The following is a 22,990-nucleotide window of genomic DNA, read 5'->3' as shown; positions in this document are numbered from 1 at the left end:
TTGTTCAGTAAACACCTGTGAAACCAACTCCTGTCTTCAGTGTCTCTATTAACACATGGACACAACAGTATTCCCTTCTCTTCCTTACCCTTATACTGGGCACCCCACCATTCCCTTTGCCTGTCCAGACTGTCGTTCGGACTCCAGCCTTTCGTTTTCATTTTCTGAATTCGTTTCTTATTTTTTCCTGCTATAAATTTGGTAATGGACCCTTCCTGTCAGCAATCTTCCCCTCCTGTGGCAATTTTTTTTTTGTTCCTCTGGCCTGTGCAAACGGTATCTCGGACCTTCCTGCTACAACGTGGTTCTGGTTGCCTACGGCGGCTCGCGGTTCTACTGCACAGAGATCACTCCAGTACCCGCTAGCCTCCTGTTCTGATTCCCTACAGTCTCACATCCAGCCTTCTGGGGATCTGCACCTAACTATGGGTGGTAATATAAGGTACTCACCCGACTTGAGGTCCCATTAGTGTTGGTCGTTCGACTGCGTCCTGGGAATCCTGCTGACTACGCCAAGTTGTTGTGGGATTTCTCTCTGCCCCAAAGCAGACGGAGACGAGCGTGTACTGGTTCCAAGCGATCTTTATTCAAGCACGTGCAGGGAGAGACCCTCTCAGTCTGAGCTGAGACGGGAGTCTAATTTTTACATGCGAGCAGTTGGCTTACATACAATCTTACATCTTGTTTCCTTCACATCTTCGGGACTTGGCCAATTAATTGTCCAAGTCACATACACTTAATCACATCTCCACAAAACACATCTTGTTTATCTCATTTGTCCTGTTTCCACATCTGCTATTGTTCTATCCAATTTACGTACACTTAACCTCATCTTCGCAAATCACATCTTGGCGGCCCATTGTTCAATGTATGGCCTCCTTGATTCTTTTACTCCCCCAATCATCATGTAATATACTTTTTCCAACTGTCTTTGTTCTGCCAGGCTTCTCCTTTATTACATCAGCCAGCTAGTCAGTTAAGCCGCTAATCTAACTTTTAACCCCTTCACAAGTCAACATGACATGTAGGTGGCTTTTATTTAATTGTATCCAGGTAGCTGAGAGCTCCCAGACTCCCCATTTCCGACAGCCAGGGATGCTGAAACTCCACTGATCTCCAGTGTCTCCTCTGCAGTTGTGAGCTGCATGATCTGTGGAGTGTCTCCTACGGTTCTCTCCCGCTCCCTGATGTTCTGTGCTCTCTTCACCTGCAAGGAGCGAAAGAACAGACCTATGAGTGAGTGTAATGACGTGTTCATCCGATGGATGGAGTGCATTTGATGAGGGAACTATGAGGGAGAGGCATAAAATTTCACAAGGATGAGGGTGAGTGGAGTGGTGGATGGATGGATGGGGATGTGCAGAAGAGCAAAGAAAGAGAAGGATGGGTGCGTCTGCAAGGTAAGTGGGTACAAGGCGTGATGTGATGGATGCGCACAGCAGAATGTAGGTGAATGTGTCACTGTACTCACCTTTCCTGGCCTGCTTAGGTCATTAAATCGCTTCCTGCACTGCATCCAGGAGCATGGCTCTACAGTTCTGATGCTGACCTCCTCCACAACCTCCAACCATGCCTTCTTTGTTTCAGCAGCAGGCTTCTTCCTCCCATTGCTAGGGAAGAGTATCTCTCTCCTACTCCTCACAGCTGCCAGCAGCACATCCAGGAAGGCGTCGGTGGGGGGTGAGGGTGGGGGTGGGGGTGGTGGGCAGCCTTGCCCCATTTGGATTCCATTATCACAGTTGCTTCTCTCTTCTCAACTCCAAACTCCTTCAACTTGCATCTTTGGATTATCCCTTTAAATATTGGAGTTGAGATCGCATCATGTGGGCCCACACCATGCCTGCTGACGCGGATTGGACGGGAAACCCTGAAGTAAAATTCCAAGGAGGTGGCTGCATTAAAATGCCACTGACAGACGTGCTGAACTTACTTCCAGGTTTCCCGCACGATATCAGAAACCACCACCACCCCCCCCCACCCCCCACCCCGCTCCCATCGTGTCGCACAATTAATATCGGGGCCTGTGTGCCTCAGTGAGGATTCCTCAATCTGATTGGTTGAAGAGCTTCGCTGTTGCCCGCCCTGCTCACAGACATCACAGATCCCTGTGGAGGGCACCACACTGGATCAGATGCCCGAATACAGCAAGTCTACGCTGAAAAGCCTGCGAAAACTCTGTGGGCCGCTGTCAATGTCGTGAACAGCGAGCACAGTTTCTTCGCCCCTGACTGCAAAAATCTGGCCCTTTATGAATATGTACACACCAGTAGTTCTGCACTTCCCCTGTATCCCCACCGTTCTACTTCTTTCTAAACTCTTTCTCTTGATCAAATTCTATTGTAGATTCATAATAGGTGGGTTGAAATTGTCCTGCATGACACTAGTTCTGAACACATTAATCTGTTCATATGAAATTCTTCCGTCCATTATTTTAACAACGGCATTAATTTGCTTATTTCAGTGGATCAATGCATCCAGTACATTAGCAGAGGAATATTATACAAGCATATTGCTAATATTGTATAATATGATTTTAGCTCAGATGGAATGATTGCTTTTATGCTCGAGGTCCACCATACAGCATCCTCCTATTATGTGTCACTTTTGCCTTTAAACATCAGAGCAATTTGGATTCAGAAACAATTATTTGGTCTTTGAAAGTTGCTCTCTGCAGTACATTCTTGCTCCCATCAGGGTATGTATAATAAGATTCCATTAGTTTACTTTAAAAACCTTGGTTTTTACAATGATGGTAATTATGTTTCCTCCTTTTTTGCATGCTGAGCAGCTTCCTGCCCATACCAACAATGTGCTTGTGTTGCTCCTTTACTGAGCTTATCGCTACTGGCAGGGCCTCATCAGTAAATTGGCCTTTTCTCTGTTGGTGTTCAGACATTTTCTGTGAAAAATTAGACACACATCACTGCTAGAATAGCAACGTTTTCAACATTTATACAGTGGCTTGTTAGGCGTTTGAGGAGTATTAAAGGATCATCATTGCAGGTGCACCTTGATTGACAGACATTTTTATGTTGCTGCAAATGAAGTTGCATTTCACAACTCATCATTTTAAAGATGCCTGTTACTTCAGTTTTGTTAATGGCTCATTAGCCTGGGAGAAAAAAAAATTGTATTTTTAACAAATAGAGGAATGTCACATGCTAGAAAATGTAAAGAGCCAACTATGTGATTAATGAAAAATTTATGTAGATGAACAGTGCAATCAAGTTGACCATGTAACAGACTCTGTTGCCTTAGTGTGGGTATGGTGTGTTGAATTCATAGGCCCCGATTTTCTGCCAGCCGTCGGGCGGCTTTTCATGCGGGCGGGGGCTGAAAATCACCGAAATAGGGGGTCGCGACCCCCCCCCCCGCCTGATTCCCGCCCCGTCCGACTTTCGGACCGACGTTTCTCCGTGACCCGAATCAGTCCCGCCCGCCGCTGGCGGGACTGGTCGTCGGGACCCTGATCACCAATTTTTGGCATGTTTAATGCCATTTTAGGGTGCCCTTGCAATTTTCAAGGGTTCCCCATGCTAAACGCGCCTGCGGGGAACCCCGCTGATGAAACCTGGCGTGAAGCTTGCCGGCTTGCTTGCTTGCTCTCAGCTGCAGGTCATTCGGGAAAGCTACGATTTAAAGGGACAGCATTTGTATGTTGAAGGACCTAGCTGTTGAAGGCTTGGGGCTACTTCTTCAAGGCTTAGGCACTGCTGTGGAAGGTTGGAGCCTCACACACTTTTCCAATGTGATCTCCTGGGAAGCCCCTCTCGCCACCCTCACTCAGCGCTTCCTCAGCGGAGACATCTACCAGAAGCATGGAATGCCTTTTCTTCCTTCACTTCCTGCCATTAGAGGATCTCCAGCAGCAGAGGCGGCAGCAGCAGAACCAGGAACAGCAGGATGAGCACCAGGCTGCTGCTCACTCACCTGAAGCTGCACAGACCAGAAGGGGCCAGTGCTTGGAAGTGGCTTGAGAGCACTTTGCTGCGCTTGAGGGGGCCATGGGGACCCGTATCTGCACTGGCAGTCCAACTCAGAAGGACTTCCATGAAGGTCTGGTTTCTCTGTTCAATAGATGGCCAACGCTCCTCAAGAGATGCCATTCTCTTATGAGCACTCACCATGTTTTCCGTACCCTGGCGAATTATCTCCTCCATGGAGGTTGCCAACCTTTTCATGGTGATGCGTTCCTACGCCAATGACTCCACAAAGGCTCTGCTCATGGTCGCTATGGACTCCTCCATTCGCTCCACACTCACAGCGACCCTGGAGGCAAAACCCGCCAGAGACTCCTGCATCTGTGCAAGGAGATCCATCACCTCTCTCTTGCGGATGGACCCAGAGGCAGAGGGTCGACATGCAGCGCAGCTGAGCAGAGCTGGCAGAGTCCTGCGCCCGCCAACGAGGACTCTGCACTGCTGTCCCTGTCTCCAGAATCTGCTGAAACACTACTCTATGTCCCGAAGGTCCCCCCGAAGTGTGAGTGTCTGCGCTGGTGCTGGGTGTGCTTACTTCTGCTGACGCTGCGCCCTCAGAGGTTGGAGCTTCCTCTGAGGAGTCTGGCTGCACAGCCTCTTCCTCCTCCACAGTGGGGACGGGGGCTCTGGATGGTCCTGTGGGGGAGTAGAGGAAGGAGTTAGAGATGTGATGCCAAGGTTACATGCACATTTGAGTTAACATCTGCTGACACCTGCATCCATGCAGCCTTGGTCTCAGTGGGAGGCCTCTTCCTGCCTGACCTAGGGAAGAGGACCTCCCTGTGGGCCCTAACCCCATCCAATAGTGCCTGCAGTGAAGCTTCGTCGAATTTGGAGGCAGCTCGGGGTCTGGCACTGGCCACAGCTACTGAAGGCTCCTCTGCCATCCTGCATGGCTCGTTGGAAGCCAACAGAGGAAGCAATGCTTGCTGTGGACCTTGAAAGCACCACGAATGATGACATCATACTGTGGGACTTCCTGACTGGAAATGGACAATTAGCAAGGCTGCCCACATGCTGGAAATTAATTGGCCACTTGTTTGAAAATTGCGTGCAGCTGGCTGACCCATTTTTGTGTGTGTCAGAACCCCACATTCGGGGGAATCCAACCATTTCCCACACAATCCACAAAATCGGGCCCATAATGTGTACACATAGTGAGCATAAGCGTCGTGTATGTCCTCTTACTTTGGCAGGAGGAATTCTGACAGATTTACTGTCACAAAAAGTATACATGAGCAGATTACTTCCGATTAGAAAGCCATCAATTTAAGTCAGTGCTGTGGGTAATTCAGTTTCTCTGGCCTGAATTGGGTCAGTTTTGTCAGTTTTAATCAGTTGTACCGCTGAGGGAATTCAATATAAAAAAATGCTATCTCACCATTGCATCCATATTTATGGTGTAGGGGAGTAGAGCATGTTGGTGAATAAAAATTGCCCCACTCAAATCTGACCTCCACCCAAATGAAGGGCTAGAACTGCTGTAGAGACATCAAAAACTTAGGTCATACTAGCTCCCAACTAGAGAAGGTGCATAGCGTTGGTGGCTAAAGAAGAGAAAAAAGTAATTCTGATTCATTAAGTCCTTATCGCAACATATTTAGGAGAGCTATACTGTTCTGGTAACAATGCACTGCAGATTCATGGGCCCAGATTTTGCGGTCAGCGCGAAGTGATGACGCTCGCCACTGACCTTGAAGAAAGCTGCCCACAAAGTTTTAGCAGGCTCTGTGGCATCGATTTCCGCTTTTCCAATGTGACTTTCCTTCTGGTATCATCTATAGGGGATCTGAGGTGCCCAGCAACAATGATATCATCAAGCAGTCTGAGTAGCCAATCAAACTGAAGAATTCTCACAAATAGCAAACCAGGAAATAAAAAGCAGGTTCTATCATTCACGTTTTAATAATTTTACAGAAAGCAAAAATAAAGATTGGGACATACACATGGGATTAAGGTAGAAACTGAAACATCATAAACTTTAAAAAAATAAAAATTATTTTTTATTATTCTAAAAATCCATATAATTTTTTATCATGGACTGGAATGGAAGGAATGACACTCCACACATATAAAATTCATTTTTTCAGGGCCAGAGCATTGTTCAGCATTAATTATGATTTAATAAGCTGTTAAAAACTCTGTTGCACCTCATTCAACAATGCTTAACTTTTTCAATGTTTTTTACAGCAAGAACAGTGTGTAAAATTTGAATTTCACACCAAATCAGTGATTTCTAATTGATTCCATTTGTGAACACTGCAACAGCGCACCCTGTGGAGGAGCAGGATATCACTGACAGCAACTTCCAGATTTCCACTTTTAACTGCCCATGTGTGGATGCCAGAAGTTGCTGTCAATTTTACACAGTAATGACGGCGAGCGCTCACAGTTTTGCGGTCATTATAACCGCAAATTCCAGGGCCATAATGTATAAGAAGACAGGATATAAGTTTTATTGTATTTTTGTTTTAAAATAGCATTTTTGTAAGTATTCTCTGTGTAAATTTTTGGTTACCAGAGAGTAAAAACTAACCAGAAGCAATTTTCAATTGATTGGATTGACTCCTGGTGTAGTTTTGCCCTCTGAGCAGTAATAATGCCAGTGACAACGTGTTTGACGCTGTTTTCGGCAGCAATATTGCTACCAGCCCCAATGGATTTTCTGTTTCTTTTCCCTGCAAACATCAATAGAAAAAGACCCCAAGACAAAATATCACCCTATTGGTAAATGCAACATAGGAGCTCATTCTGTCTTCAGCTATGTGTGATTCTCTCTTCTAAGAGCTGCATTGTGGAACCAACAGGTCGTGTCTGCACCAGGAAGATAACCTATTAAAAATGCGGAAGGAGGTTCACATTCTTTTGCTTTGCCGAAATGACAGCAGTAGCTGTGATTAAGGTTTATCTCACTACTGCAAAGAATGAACAAGAAAAAGACTAAAGGCCTCGTAGTAAATTCTCGGCCATTTTAAAGAGGCAGCGCAGTGGAAGGTTTTGATTCAGCAGGCAGGACATCATGGATGTCTGTCACGAGCTGCAGAAGGATTTGTTTCGATAGATTTGTATATCTTTCTATCTAAATGTTACACTGATAGTAGGCAATAACTTGATTTATACCTTTTGAGGTGAAGCTGGAAGATCAGACAGCAACTGTACTGAGTCTCTGGTCTGAGAAATTTGAATTAATCACTGTGATAGAGGGATGATTGTGTTTTTAGGTCTACTAAATATTGGAACTCTTCTGGCCTCATGACCTTCATAATAGATGGCAGAACCTCAATTGAAAAGATACTTTCCAGACGGGTTTGGTTTGTCCCGACAAGACCAGAAGAAATTTACTTGGTTAACGAAAAGAATCCAGAGTAAAATCCTATCCCCTACTATTGAAGGGTGGGTGGCACAATGTTTATGGTTTTAAGGGATAAGAATCTTTTGCTGTCTCCAAAAAAAATTATTGAATCATTGGCAAAGGAATATTTTGAATTTTAGTGATTACTGATCGTTTTTTTTAGTGTCTCTGTGAATATTCAGTGGAGTGTGTGGTCCAAATCTGAATTAATTTTGATTTGTAGCCCCAATGTAGTGTCTGGGCTTTTCAAGTTAATATTCCTTTTGGAAAGACTGCTTAGTTCCTATTGTTGGTGCTACCAATGTGTACTGCTATTAATAGGTGGTTAAAAGCCTTGCTGGAAAATCTGCTACCTTTCCTGTATTGAAGGTTTTCTCAAAATAGAACTACAGAGAATAGAATTGCGCAAAACAGAACTACAGAGAATATACAGCACAGAAACAGGCCATTCGGCCCAACTGGTCTATGCCAGTGTTTATGCTCAACACAAGCCTCCTCCCACCCTACTTCTTCTCACCCTATCACCATATCAAATAAAAGACAACAACCCAAGAATTAAATCTCTTCCTTTCAGCCTTTCATAATACTTCCCTTTGCTCTTTCATGGATCGATGAATAATTACACTCTGTGGTGTTAGAGTGAGCTCTACTGACCAGGAAAAGTCCTATGTTCAATTTCTAGTCTGTCTTGCACTTCTAAATTTTGGCACTTCTGTACTTTCCATTCATGGGATCACAAGATAAACGTGATGAGAACTATTTAGCCTACCGTAGCCTCGCAAGGGAAGAGAATCATTGGTCAAGAATCCTGTTCCTAACCACAGTTCGGTGACCCCGCTGCAAGTATCAATGTACAGACCTAGCTTAGATTGGGAATTTGCTCCGTGGAGAACCACTGGTGAAAACTCCTCACTTGCTGCTTTGTTAGACTTTGCTATCCAAAACACAACAGAATTTTATTTGAGTTGATTGATTGTAGCTGCTCTCAGTGCATGGAAGAAGCATAAATTTTCATCAGGTAAGGGAGAGCTGACTGAGAAGAGGAAGTACTTAAGTGTTGATGAGCGACCTTTGCCTTCACAATGAGTTCCTGATCTATTAGCTGTAATGTAAAATTAGGTTTCCTTACATTCAGTCAGGACAAGCATGATTGATATAATCACATGATTGATGGAATCACATTTATTATTCATTTAACATCATACAACTTCAAAATTGATTCTGTTTTATTCAGGAACTTGGTGTCTTAATGCGTACTCCTAAAACTATTTTTTAAATGTGGAGAAATGAAAGTTTAACTTGGATATATTTTATGCCGTAGTGAATGGAAATGATTTTTTAAGTGGACATGTTGATTTATATAGTGCAATGCAATATGCAGTTAAGTAGGTGCTAGCCTATTCATCAGTTAGTATTGTGTGCTATATCCAGAAGAGGACCAATAAAAATAAAACAATGGGAGAGAAATTCAAAATCGTCGCACTCATTTTGTGGTCATAAAATGGCCACAACCATGACAAATTTAGCAGTGCGATGGACCACGCTTGATCTGCCCGGGTGTTTGGGCCACTGCTAAATACGTCAGAATTTTTTTTAAGTGGCCCTAGTGGCTGCCTCAAATGGGCGCTGGCCTCATTTCAATACTGAAATAAGGGATAAAAATAGAAAATTCTGGAAACATTCAGCAGGTTGGGCAGCATCTGTGGAGAGAGAAACAGAGTTAACGTTTCAGGTCGTTGACCCTTCATCAGAACTGGAAAATGTTGGAGATGGAATAGGTTTTTAAGCAAGTGTAGGTGTCCTGGTACTTTGTTAAGATTAGTCTATTACTTCTGGATCTATAGTAGTCCTTAAAGGGGCCACTAGAGGTTGCTGAAGAAACTGCCAATTAGGTTTTTTACCTCTGAAGCCAGGAGGAGCAGGAGTGCTACTGGAACCTCCTCATTAATACTGCGACCCATGCTCGCACCATCCCGCTTCTCTCCCCCGTCCTGGACCAACCTGCAGGCCACTTCCAGTCAGGCATTATTGTATAACTGTTGTTTATGAGGAGAACCTGACTGTTACCAGTATTACTATTTGTTATCAGTGCAATTTCAGTGAGTTTCTACTGGTTACAGGTGAAATTAAAGTTCCTCCCACATCTGGTTTTCCTTCCTGCGAATCCCTCTCCCACCTTTGGTTTCCCGTCTTCTCTTGCCTACATTACAACAGTGACTACGCTTCAAAAGTACTTCATTGGCTGTAAAGGGCTTTGGGACGTCCTGAGGTTGTGAAAGTCACTATGTAAATGCAAGGCTTTCTTTACCTTAATTTTTCGCATAACAGCTGCCAGCGTGAAACTACAAGCAAAGATATTCAATTACAGGGTAATTGCAGTAGCATTTGCAGATATCACGTGATCAGACGCCACGTGATCAGACATCACATGGCAAAACATCATGTGACCAAACCTCCAGGAATACCTCCAACCAGAGTTGCCAACCCTAGTCAATTATGTGCTCGAAAAACAGACCATAAAGCATTTCTACCCCAATAGATTTTAACATATGTCTCTGAGTCCACATCAAGGGAGATTTTTTTCCCCCTGTTTTAATTTTTTATGTCATTCATGGTAGTAAAGCTCAACTGACAGGAATGTAAAGGTGTAAAGTGCAAGATTATTCATACTTCGTAAAATTTTCATGGTAATTTTGTACTGCCTACACAAGTAGAAGATAATCGCTAGCAATGGATTTGTTTTCACACGCATGAAATGATCCATAATTTATGAACAGTGCTGGCAAGAATGAATTATGAGTTTTTGGGAGCCCTGACAGCGTGGCACATTAGTATACTAATCATGAACTTAGCCACAGAGTTGGAGTAAATGCGCTGCACTGCAGACTTAGAATGGGAGAATGTTATGTTTATATCAGAAACTCAGCTCATCTAAAACTTTGCGTCCCATGTCCTATCCCTCACTAAAATTAAAATAATGGAAAGATTTCTAAATTAGGTGCTGGACCCACAATATGAGTTTTGTACGCTGGTGGTAAGTTGAGAATCACCCCCTATGTGTCCGTACTGTTTACATTTGTAGGAGTGTAATTTCTCATGTCATTATTACCATAAAGACAAATGGACATTTGCTGCTATGTTGAGTGCTGAACTTGTTCATTATTAGGATGTTAATTGCTTCAGCTTTGTGTTATTTTTAATACATTTATAATTGTCTCCTTTAGAGGTGCTATAACGTTTAGCATTGCTCAAGCCATATTTTATTGCGTTAAGATCCCTGCTAAATAATCATGATTGTGGTGGCAATACTATACAGCTGCATGCAAGCTAATTCCTTGCTTTAACAGTGACAGTGAAGTTCTGCAGTACACTACATATAGAGGAGTTGTGGCTGGGTCAAAATCCTGGAAGACCCTACCCAGCATCACCTGGGAGTACCTTCACCACACGGACTGCAGCGGTTCAAGAAGGCAATTCACCACCACCTACTCAAGGGCATCTTGGGATAGGCAATAATTGCCCACCTTTCCAACGACTCCCAGATTCCGAGAGTGAATAAAAAGCAGCACCAATGTGCTGGTAAAAGAGTTGCAAATGTAATTACAGAGTGTGTTTCTTCAGGGCTGTACTTTGTTCCTTCCCACAATGCAACTCCTCCCACCTCAGCAGAAGTGGCATTGTACCGTTACTTATTGAAAATCATTTTTTTTTTAATTAACCAAAAAATTTTGGGTCATGCTTTCCAAAGGTCTTGGAGCAGTTTGCTTGGATCTTTATTTTTCAGTTAATATCAGACCTGGAAGAAAATGGCATCTCTCAGCTTATGCCCTGAGTGGCCCTTTCTTCATCAGTGTTCTGCATTCATTCCAGTGTGTAGATACACATTCAAATGAGCACATTAATGTTAATTAGGTGACTAATTAGGTCTGTACATCCTGCTACTGAATAAAACTCATATTTTATGCTAGGCCGCTTTGTAGCACTGTTACTGACAATACTAATTATGCTAATCAAATGTTGCCCTTTATTGTGTTGTGCATAATTTTTGAGGTGAAAAAGGCTTCATGGTCAAGAGATTTACTATATATGTAATTAAATCTTATGGTTATGAGTGATACTTGTACACATATCTAATACTAATTTACTTTTATTGCTGCAAGTATCTGTGGTCTAGACTTAAACAGTAATGAAGATATATACAGTAATTCAATAGAAATAAACCAATATCAATTTAATGTTACTATGTTCCTTATACGAATCAGTGACAATATTGCTTGTTTATCCCTATTGTGTTGCATTTCCTAATGTAATATTAAAAATTAATAACACATCATGAACAAACGTGAAAAGATTGTATCTTTTCTTTGCCCCAGCAGTGGAGGTAATCTGAAAACACAATTTGAAAAAGCCTGCAATGATCTCTTACAGTAAGGCAGCATTTGTGGAAATATTATCTGATTAAAGTTAACGGGCACCAAGAATAACACAGCATAATAAAGGAGAGAAAAACTTTAGTCTCTAAATCATATTGTTTGGGGAAAACATTGCTATGGACTGGGAAAGGAAGCATAATTCGTTATATAGTATTGAATATTCCCTGGCCTATTCACACAATTGGAAAAACTGAACATGACCCAGTTTCTCTACTGCTGTACTACATTCCCTTCAGTTAACATCTTAAAGCCCAAGTAATTAGTTCCCTGCAGCAATCCTGTGCTAGTGCTTTGATCTGAACTTTGTCCTGCCTATCTTACTCAATGATTAGTGGCCACCACATCTTGGGAAAATCATACAAATTTTGCTAAGTAAAGGTATTTGAATAGCAACATCAAGTCCTCTATTTATTTTACTCAAGTAGTGGACATGGAACAAATTGGAGTAAAACTCATTAAAAAATTTAATACAACAACAACTTGTATTTATATAACGCCTTTACCATAGTAAAACGTCCCAAGGCGCTTCGCAGGGGTATTATAAGGCAAAAATTTTAACATCAAGCCACATAAGGAGAAATTAGGGCAGATGACCAAAAGCTTGGTCAAAGAGGTAAGTTTTATGGAGCGTCATAAAGGAGGAAAGAGAGGTAGAGAGGCAGAGACGTTTAGGCATGGAATTTCAGAACTTAGGGCCAAGGCAACAGAAGACCAATGGTTGAGTGATTATAATCAGGAATGCTCAAGAAGGGCAGAATTAGAGGAGTGCAGATACCTCAGGGAGTTGTGGGGCTGAAGGAGATTACAGAGATAGGAAGGGGCGAGGCCGTACAGGGATTTGCAAACAAGGATGAGAATTTTAAAATCGAGGCATTGCTTAACCGGGAGCCAATGTAGGTCAATATAAATGTGAAGATTAAATAATTACATTAAATTTAAGCATCCTAATCATATTTTTATATTCTTCAAATAAAGAATAGATAAGGTTTGTCCCTTTTTTGATTTGTTACATTTGAAGACTATTCTCTACTGATATTGTGCATGTTGAATACTAAAGGGCCGATTTTAACTCGGGGTGGGAGTCATGTGGGTGGGGCCGTGGCAGACGGCAAACCACCCAACCCTGGTGGGGAGTGACAGCTGGCCGGCAGGCGAGAGTGGGACATCGGGCAGCTCCGGCTCTCGGGTAAATGGTTGGGTGTGAGATTGGGAGGGTCTCATGATTGGGGGAGGGGGGAGGGAAGCCTGGGGCAGGGCAGGCCAGAGGAATCCTGTGCATTCTATCTCCTCCTGGCCCCACAAGGAATCTAAAAAAAGTAAATAATACCACTTACCTTTTTGGGCCTCTTCTAGGCCTGGCTCCTCTTCCCAATAAGCTGGCTTGGCGGAGAAGTCACAACAGCTTTCTCTGGTAAAAATGGCAGACGGGTCCTGATGATGTAATTGGAGCCTGATTTGCATATTTAAAGAAGGACCCATTAGCCTTTGGTGAGAATAAAAATGATACCGCTTCGCACAACCCTTAAAACTTAATTACAATGGCCTGGTGAACTTGGGAAGAAGAGATAAGAAACCTGGGAAAGTGGAAAACTAGATGTTTGATAATTGGTGTCATCCTCACCCATGTCAATCAGTCGTATAACTTTACCTATTGGTAGATTTAATTTTGCATGTGACTAATGCGTGAATAAGTCATGCTCAGAATGCCTTGTCAGTGCATTTAGATTTGTGATTTGTAGTCAAGAAAGGCATATGAATCAGTGAAAAGTAAAGGGAATTTGGATTCAAACTGGGAGATTGAGCTCAAGAACTGGAAACTTGAGAGACGTTGGCTGATGAATTGGATTGCACTGCGGCCGATTTACAGGTGTAAAATGAGTGCCTAAGGGTCCAATATGGTGGGTAGCCTGCATGCATTCAATCCATGGTGGATGTGTGCCACCCGTCATATCAGTCAGGTTTGCTCCGTAGGCATCCAGGATGTGTGCAAATGCAAATGGGGGGCCTAATGCTTATTTCAGGCCCCTTTGCCAAATTGGACTGTGAATGACCGCAGCATGCGCTGTGCAAGCTGCAGTTAGTATCTTCAAGTGCTCAGCAGCCAAACCAGCAGTCCTTAAAGGGACTGCTGGAGGTTGCCACCGAAAAGGTAAATTGAACATTTTTTACATAGCCTATTGGGGAGTCATGGGGAGCAGGCGTGCTCCTCTCAACTCCACATTAAAACCTGCTGCTCACCACCCCTCCTCCCGGTTGCCTCCCCTCCCCACCCCCCACCTCCACCTCCCCGCACTCTCTTGAGGCCCTCGGGCAGCATCCATGCTGGCAAATCTTGCTGCCCACCTCATGATTGGCTATCTGCCCCCGGGACAGCGAATGATGCCCAGAGCTCACTATCCTAATGAAGTTGGCAGATCACTTTGCCATGGTCCTTGCCACCGACCTCATTAGGCACATGCAGCTTGTGCAAGCAGTGGCATTGTGCCCTGATTTGGACATTATCAAATTTCTATGCAATTGATTCCCCAACTATGCTATAGTTGGTTGTAAGTACTTTACTTTAAGCTTTTAACTTTGAAGAAGTGAAACTTTGCTTGTGAGCATATTGTCTTACTGTCATTGTTCTTGTATAACAACTAGTAGAAGCTAGTTAGTTAATGCTTAAAAAAAACAGTGTGTACCATTCAAACTAAGATTGCACCACAGTTTTCAATGTATATTTTCAACCCTTTTTGCCACCGAAGATCATAATAAAAATGAATATGTAAAAGTTTGCTTTTGAGATTGTAATGTCTGCAGAAATTTGAATACTTCATTCACGGCAGCTACTTTTTTGACAGAAAACTGTTCTTCACTGACTATGGGGACGTTGCCAAGATTGAAAGATGTGACATGGATGGTCGAAGCAGATCCAGGATAGTGGACAGTAAAATAGAACAACCATATGCCATCACACTTGACCTGGTAACCAAATTGGTCTACTGGGCAGATGTTTATCTCGATTATATTGAAGTGGTAGATTACGAGGGAAGAAACAGACATACAATTATTCACGGACGTGACGTGAGTACCCATTATCTTTATGCTGACTTTTTTAAAGAAAAATTAATCTCTTCATGTGACTGTGATAAAACTAAAATTTGCTCTTTGTATTAAGAAACAGTCTTAAGTGATCTCTAATCAGATTACCTCTATTTAGTATAAAATAACAACTCCGTCCTCAGCCTCTTACACTGTTCCAATGAAGCTCAACGTAAGCTCGAGGAACTTCATCTTTCTATTAGGCACTTTACAGCCTTCTGGACTCAACATTGAGTTCAACAATTTCAGACTATACATTGGCCCCTGTATTTCTTTATTTTTTTATTTTTTTCTCTTGTTTCCTCACATGGTAGCTGTTAATGTTGCTGCCATCATCATCCACATATCATCTAGAGTCATCTTTTGTTTCTTAACTTGTCCCATTACCTCTCCTTTTGCCTTGCACCATCATCCCTTTTGTCATGCAATCTCTCCTGCCTTCCATCCTATCACAGACCTTCCCTTTGTTCTTTCCTCCCCATCTTCCTGCCCCTGCTTAAAAATCTCTCCTCCCTAACTTTTCCAGTTCTGATGAAAGGTTCGACCCGAAACCTTGCTTCTGTTTCTCCTCTCGACACTGCCTGACCTGCTGAGTGTTTCCAGCACTTTCTGTTGTTATTTCAGAATTCCAGCATCCACAGTATTTTGCTATTATACCTCTATTTGGTACTTATTTAAACTTCTTTAATCGTTATATTATTTAGAACTTACCTGGATTTATGAGTCTGCCACCAGACTACAGAAAATTATAATTTTATAAATGCTGCACGTCATTCTCCCAGTATCCAAATTCAAAGAACAATGAAGCAGCTTAAAACTCTTTGTAATTAGTACAATATACTCTGCAAGCAAAAGATTTTACATTATGTAGCTGAAATGTGTTTTGATGTAAGATCAATTGTTTAATGGCAAACCCTAATTTCTAGCTTTGATTCTCTGCATTTTAATAGGTTTTTCCTCACCCATTCATTCGTAATGGATCTGTTCAAATATATTTTAATAGATTTCCATCCGAACGTAATCCTTTATTCACTTGTAAAGCATAATCACCTTTGCCCTGTGTTGTCTAATGAGTGTGGAGGTCCTAAATGAAATCTATTCAAGCCTTACTCCAATTCCCAGTGGTCATCAGTCCACAGCACAAACCAGCACTTACGCTCTTCACGAACTGATAAGCATCAGCACTATTCTGAATCTGGCGTGAACTCAAACTGCTTTGGTAGTCGTGTCAATGGGGTGTTTGTGCTGACTGTTCCCAAAGCAAGAGTCAAGTGAACTCGGTGACAATCCGAATGTAAACCTGTCAGATTCAACAAGGCTGCCTTCCAGGGAGGTCCTGGTCTTCCTGGATGTTGACCATAGTGAATCTGGCAGGTTTATATTGGGGCTGCAGCCAGCGAATGTTTTGGGAACTGGCAGACATAAATAACCCAGTCAATCTGAGTGAAAGCAGTTTAAATTACACTATTTTAAACTGCACAATTCTAAGAACATAAGAATTAGGAGCAGGGGTAGGCCATACGGCTCCTCGAGCCTGCTCCGCCATTCAATAAGAACTCAACTCCATTTTCCCGCCCGATCCCCATATCCCTTGTTTCCCCTAAAGTCCAAAAATCTATCTGTCTCAGCCTGAAACCACCTGATCCGCACCCAACCCGCCTCCACTGAAAAAATCACGGCCAGAGAGTTGTGGTGAATGGCTGTTTTTTGGACTAGAGGGAGGTAAACAGTAGTGTTTTTCAGGGTTCATGACTAGAATCACCGTTGTTTTTGATATACATTAATAACTTGAACTTAGGGGTACGGAACATCATTTCAAAATTTGCAGATGGCTCTACCAGCCTAAGTGAAGCAGAGTGGAGCCCCCCTCCATCCGAGCGCAAAGGCCCAGACCCCATCCCAAACTGAGAGGACAGGGTTGTTTCCATTGGTGAGGGTGGGCATGTCATACAAGCAACGATGTTTCAAAGGCATATGCCCTGACCCACCATTTGTAATGTTGGAATGACTGAGAGAAGACCCCAGAAGGGCTTGACAAATATCTTTAATTAGAAATCTTATTTTTAATGTGGAAGCAAGTCATCCTCGGTTCAGAGGGTCTGCCGAAGAAGAAGAAGCAGCTCAAGATATCTGTTTTAGTGGCAATATTGTCTACTCCAGTCCAGAAAGATTTGAAATTAAGTTGCCTAAGGTAGTTTGAGAGAAAGCATCCTGTGAAACTCAAGCTGATATCTTCTGAAATTGGGAAAGCTCATAGGTGACACAGGTCCAAGTAAGAAGCTTTAATACTTTCCAGACCAGAACTATGGATCTGTATACAATATTTTTTTACAAAGTTCTCCTTAACGTGGAACTTATCTCTAAATATTTATAATATTGATCTTCTAACTCAGTGCTGTTTGTCAACTAGGTTGTTTATTGATCTTACCTAAATGAACGCTTTAGTCATCAGAACACATTACTTGAACTTTAATTGCAAGAAATAAATCTTGAAAAGAGATAAGGATAAAATACAACTTTTATATAGGCAAGGAGCAAGTTAGTATGACAAGGAAGAGCTGCAGTAAGCACTGGAGGTTCTGAGGATGTGAGAAAGCACAGATAGAAGCTAGCTATGGTGTGTTAAACATGCTACTGCCATTTGTTCTAATGTGAACTTTCTGCAAATCCAAGGTCTCTTCCCAAAGTCTGATCTTTAACAGTGTACTCTAATAATTTAGTGTGAGGAAAGAATTTCTCTTCTACAATTTTTTATTTTCCCAGTAATGAGTATCAATTAAGGAAAAGCTATTCTTTTCTTATTCTCGGGTATCTTTAGTCAAACTGCTCTGCAACCGTTGATATGGAGTAAATGGTTGCTAGGGCAACACATTGTTCCACTATAATGATGCTAATTAGAGTGAACAACCATTAGTACTTTTGGGGTAACAAAGGTACACTTTTTATCAGCTAACCACACAAACAAAAATAAAGACAATCAATATAAACACACTAGATTGTAAATGTAAAAATAGCTTTGCACATTTTAGATTTATCAGGATTAAACTATTCTCAATTTATGCCTTGTGTATAGTGGAAAATGGGAACATAATTGCCAAAATAAATAAATTATTTTTGGTCCTATTTAGAAGTATAAATAGTTCCAATTTAGACCATTCAAAGCCTGTGTGTTTGATCGGTTCCAGTTATACAATTACAGGATTTTAGTCAGTATAGACACTGACAAGCTCCACAGTCAAATTTGCAGAGTTAAGGAAACATGGCTGTTGCTCACCTAACTCCAGCTTTCACACAACTGTTCCAGTCTTCTTTTCAGCAGTGCAGAGGCTTCTTCACAGCATAGTAAACAAAGCTTAGAAAGGAAAAAGTAGACAACCCTTCAAGTGCAAACACGGCGCACATGTGCGTTTTTTTTCTTCTCGAATCTCCTTTCCCTTTTCTGAGCTCTATTTTACTCTACCAAGAGTAGCTTGTTTGAAGGCGAGTCCTAGTTACCGTTTGATGCAATCATTTCATTTACCTTCTCCTGTCGGTAAGACCATCTAACAGTGTAAATAGGATGATTTACTAATGAGATATGACAGCTCTGAGCGCTCAAGGGCTACATCGCAGGTGCAACTCTAAACATAAATAAGGTCTAAGTTAATGGTAAGATGACAGTTAGCACATCTGATGCATAGAGATATTATAATAAAAACTAGATGGCGGTTGTATATCAGCTTAACTGAGGTTATGCAATTGCATCCTGAGTAAAGGAAAATTTATTCATGAGTCTAGATTATTTTGTGCTCGGGACGATTCACTGATGTTTCCTAAAGTGAGAAATATACCAATGAAAAATACCTTAAACCAATCCATAAATCACACCTTTGTTTCATCTGTAAACCTGAGGGGAATAACTTATACACTGATGTGCATAATCTTTTGCCACTTTACATTTAACAGCTGCATAAAATCCAGTGTGTTAGTTACACTGGTATAAGAGTCACAGATAGGCTAGATTTTAAGAGAATTGTTGAAAATTGAAAAATTGCTCTGAAATATGTACAGAAATAATTATTTTTCCGACATCGTGCTAGAAATGTTTAATGACTGCACCAATGGCTCAATGAGAAGATCCCGTGAGTGGCTGGACCATGTTGACCAGGAATATCCCAGCTTTGATCTCCAGTCTATGTTAAGTTTATCCAGGGTGGTGGTAGGAGTGCTACAGTTGACTTCAAGATCCATGTATTAGAGAAAATAGCCAATATTCTCGCTTATGATTGCTATTTAGCTGGACGTGCATGTGTGTTGAAAGTCATCCCTGGTACCCTCCATGCAGGAATAGACTCTTGACACACACTATTCAGGCTCACCTATGAATAATGGTTACTTGTATCAGGACAATTAGGGATGGACAATAAATGCCAGCAATGCCCACATCCCAAGAATGAATAAAAATGAGTTCCCCCATTTAGGCATCAAACACCTTAACAGTCATGTTAGTAACCATGACGACCTCAGGTTATAAAAAGAAGCCAAAATTGTCCCAAATACAAATGAATCTAGACTCATGAATAAATTCTCCTTTACTTAGGCTGTGATTTCACTCAAATAACTTCTTAGCTTTCTTTTTAACAAAGAAACTACACAAAGTTAGATAAGAAGCGACATGTTTGTTGTCACCTAACACACTTGCCTAGAAATTAGTTTGCGACCGAATACAGGAAGGATGTTCCCGATGGTCGGGGAGATCAGAACCAGGGGTCACAGGCTAAGGATAAGGGGTAAGCCATTTAGGACAGAAATGAGGAGGAATTTCTTCACCCAGAGAGTGGTGAACCTGTGGAATTCTCTACCACAGAAGGCAGTAGAGGCCAATTCATTAAATATATTCAAGAAGGAGTTGGATATATTTCTTAAGGCTAAAGGGATCAAGGGGTATGGGGAGAAAGCATTGAATGGAGGAGCAGGCTCGAGGGGCCAAATGGCCTACTCCTGCTCCTATCTTCTATGTTTCTATGTAAACCCAGGGGCAGCCAGCAACTGTCACGCCGAAACTGATGAGCAAGTGGACCACGTGAAATTGGTCCTCTCGTGTCATCAGAACGCAACCAGTGTGCTGGGAACACCTGTCATGCCCCAAGAGACAGCGCACTAGTTGCGAAGGAAATGAAGATCACAAAACTGAACCTACCGTGAGTCTGGGAGGCAGGGAGAAGATCGGGAGGGGGGTGAGCAGTGGCTGGCACTGGCTCGCAGTTTTAATGTGGAGCCAGGCGGAGCTTTCCTGCTCCTGCACCATATTCAGGTAAGTAATAGGTTTTTTACTTACCTTTTTGGTGGCAACCTCCCGCAGTCCCTTTAAAGACCATTGCTTTGGTTGTTGTGCGCCTGAGAAATATGGCTGCAGCATGCAAGGCAAGTTACCTAATTATACTTTAGACCGTTTAATATATCAGAATGAATTGTGAAGTAATTTTTGTTTCTCCAAACTTCATGATCCACTCCAACAATCAGCTATGCAATTCTTCCGAAATGTAATCATAAGGAATTAATTCTATTTTTAAATCATTCATCTGTTGAAAAAAATGTACACTGATGATGTGGACCAGTTTAATATATCCTTGTCCTGTTAGAAATGTTAAAGCAAGCTTTCCAAATTATACAGAAGTGAAGGTTTTTGTAGCTTTATTTATTTAATTGAAATATACTCAAGTATTAGAATAAATTGTACAAAAATAAATATGAGGTTTCAGTGGTGGTCTTGAAATAATTTGTATTATAACGATGGAATAATGCGTGTGCCTGTAACACAGACAGACTTCAGCTTTCCCAAATGTGACTGGCAAATGAATCCTTGCAGTGGTAATGGTTGTATATAAAATGTATGTCATTAATCTGAAAGCTGACTGATTTATTGTCTAAGAAATTATGCAGTGATAATTTAGCAGATGGCAATACTAAACTATCTTTTATTTGCAGGTTAGACATCTTTACAGTTTGGCAGTGTTTGAAAACTTCATTTATGCCATCAACTTAGATAATTTCACTGCTAAGTACAAAGTAAGCATCACTAAAATAAACAGATTCAACGGCACAGATGTCCAAACACTAGCAAAACTAGAGAATGGCAGAGTTATACACATCTACCACAAACTAAGGCAACCAACAGGTAGGTCATTACATTTTAAAACATTTTTACTGGTTGTTTTGTATGCTGAAGATGTTCTTTTCTGTAGTTCTCAAATGTTTTTGAGGAGAGCTTGCAATGTGCTTTGATTCCAGGACGTCAGCCCAAATCCAACCTTGGCTGATTGGATGATGGTCTCCTGAGTATTTTAAGGACCTTCTGTGAAATAAATGTCAGTCTCAGTGCACTTCCCAGTGGATATGAATCTATAACATAACACCAGTGAAACTTGAGTATTAACTTAGCAGTCCTGTTCTGAAAGTGTGAAAATGGAAATGCTACATTGTCACCGGATATTATTCTGCGAAGAATTGTGTAGCACAATTTTACAGGATTGTTGGGGAGTTCTTTATTCCCTCTTGGCATGTGCCTGAAGTAAATGTGAAAGACTGTTATCCTACCGCCCCAAGATGAATTTGTGAGGACAAAGAAGATTTGAAGGAGATCTGGTGGAAGTGTTCAAAATGATGAGTGGTTTTGTAAAGGTAAATCGGGAAAAACTGGTCAGAAGGTTGGTCGCTAGAATGCATAAATTTAAGATCATCACCAAAAGAATGAAAGGAACGGTCAGAGGCAACTTAGTTATACCAAGGGGTGTTAGGATAGAAATGGTGGTGGAAGCAGAATCATAAAGCTTTTAATAAGGAAGTGGATAAATATTTTTTTTAATTAAAATTGTACAGGGAAATGGTAGAGAATAAGACTAAATGGATAGCACTCTTGAGGATCTGGCACAGGCATGGTGGGCCGAATGACCTCCTTCTGTGCTGTAAATTTTATGATTTTGTGATTCAAACTCCATTCATGATTCAAAGTAACATCAACTGGGTCTCCTTTAGATCCTTTTAGAAAGTTTTGCAATGACCAATTCAGTTTCCATGTAAAGAGTCTATCTATCACACATTCACATAGGAAGGAATAGTCCTCTGCGCACATGTGTTACAATTGTATGTACACCTGCCATATACAGCTGCAGTCTGTAGCTGCAGTCACTAAACTAAAGGTAGGTAATTTTTTTTTTTTTAATGTTTCATCCAATTCCCTGCAGTTAAGGAGGTATCTGATCCCCAGTAGTATAATAGTGGAGTACCTATTTTCCAGCCTATCACTGGCCCACATTAAGACAGTATTCACATAGCACCTGCCTCTCGCTCATTAATATTTGCAAGCATCAGCGCAGCTAGTTACATCCCAGAGGATGCAGTTAGTAGGTTTGAGGAAGTAGCATTGAGCGAGTTGCAGTGTACAGGTAAGAAAAAAAAAGAAAGACTTACATTTATGTAGCACCTTTCATGACCTCAGGACATCCCAAAGTGCTTTACTGCTAGAAATACTTTTTGAAGTGTAGTCACTGTTGTAATGTGGGAAACACGGCAGCCAATTCACGCACAACAAGCTCCCACAAACAGCAATGTGATAATGACTAGATAATCGAATGTCTTCGAATTACAGTATGCAGACGACGCTTGCGTCTGCGCTCACTCAGAGGTCGAACTCTAAACCATCGTCAACACCTTCACCGAAGCGTACGAGAGCATGGGCCTTACACTAAACATCCGTAAGACAAAGGTCCTCTACCAACCTGCCCCCGCCACACAGTGCTGCCCCCCGATTATCAAAATCCACGACAAGGCCTTGGACAACGTGAACCACTTTCCATACCTCGCGAGCTACTGTCAACAAGGGCAGACGTCAACGACGAAGTCCAACACCGCCTTCAGTGTGCCATTGCAGCCTGCGGTCGCCTGAGGAAGAAAGTGTTTGAAGACCAGGACCTCAAACCCGGCACTAAGCTCATGGTCTACAGAGCAGCAGTGATACCTGCCCTGCTGTATGCCTCAGAGACATGGACCATGTACAGCAGGCACCTCAAAGCACTGGAGAGGTACCACCAACGCTGCCTCCGCAAGATCCTGCAAATCCATTGGCAGGATAGGCGCACCAATGTCAGTGTTCTTGCTCAGGCCAA

The 22,990-nt window shown here is 42.0% G+C and overlaps 1 protein-coding gene across 1 annotated transcript in view; it reads left to right on the top strand.

The window, feature by feature from the left end:
* LOC147120556 (low-density lipoprotein receptor-related protein 1-like) overlaps window positions 1-22,990 on the top strand; it is a 2,135,446-nt gene that overhangs the window by 1,020,783 nt on the left and 1,091,673 nt on the right. Inside the window, exons 8-9 of the mRNA XM_085986655.1 lie at window positions 14,606-14,828; window positions 20,814-21,003. Coding sequence (XP_085842781.1) covers window positions 14,606-14,828; window positions 20,814-21,003 — 413 coding nt within the window. The remainder of the gene's footprint in view (window positions 1-14,605; window positions 14,829-20,813; window positions 21,004-22,990) is intronic.

This window comes from Somniosus microcephalus, chromosome 4 (assembly GCF_052327205.1).
Source record: "Somniosus microcephalus isolate GS21.2 chromosome 4, FLI_Smic_1.0, whole genome shotgun sequence".
Classification (NCBI taxonomy): domain Eukaryota; kingdom Metazoa; phylum Chordata; class Chondrichthyes; order Squaliformes; family Somniosidae; genus Somniosus; species Somniosus microcephalus.
This window is presented reverse-complemented; position numbering and strand designations above follow the sequence as displayed.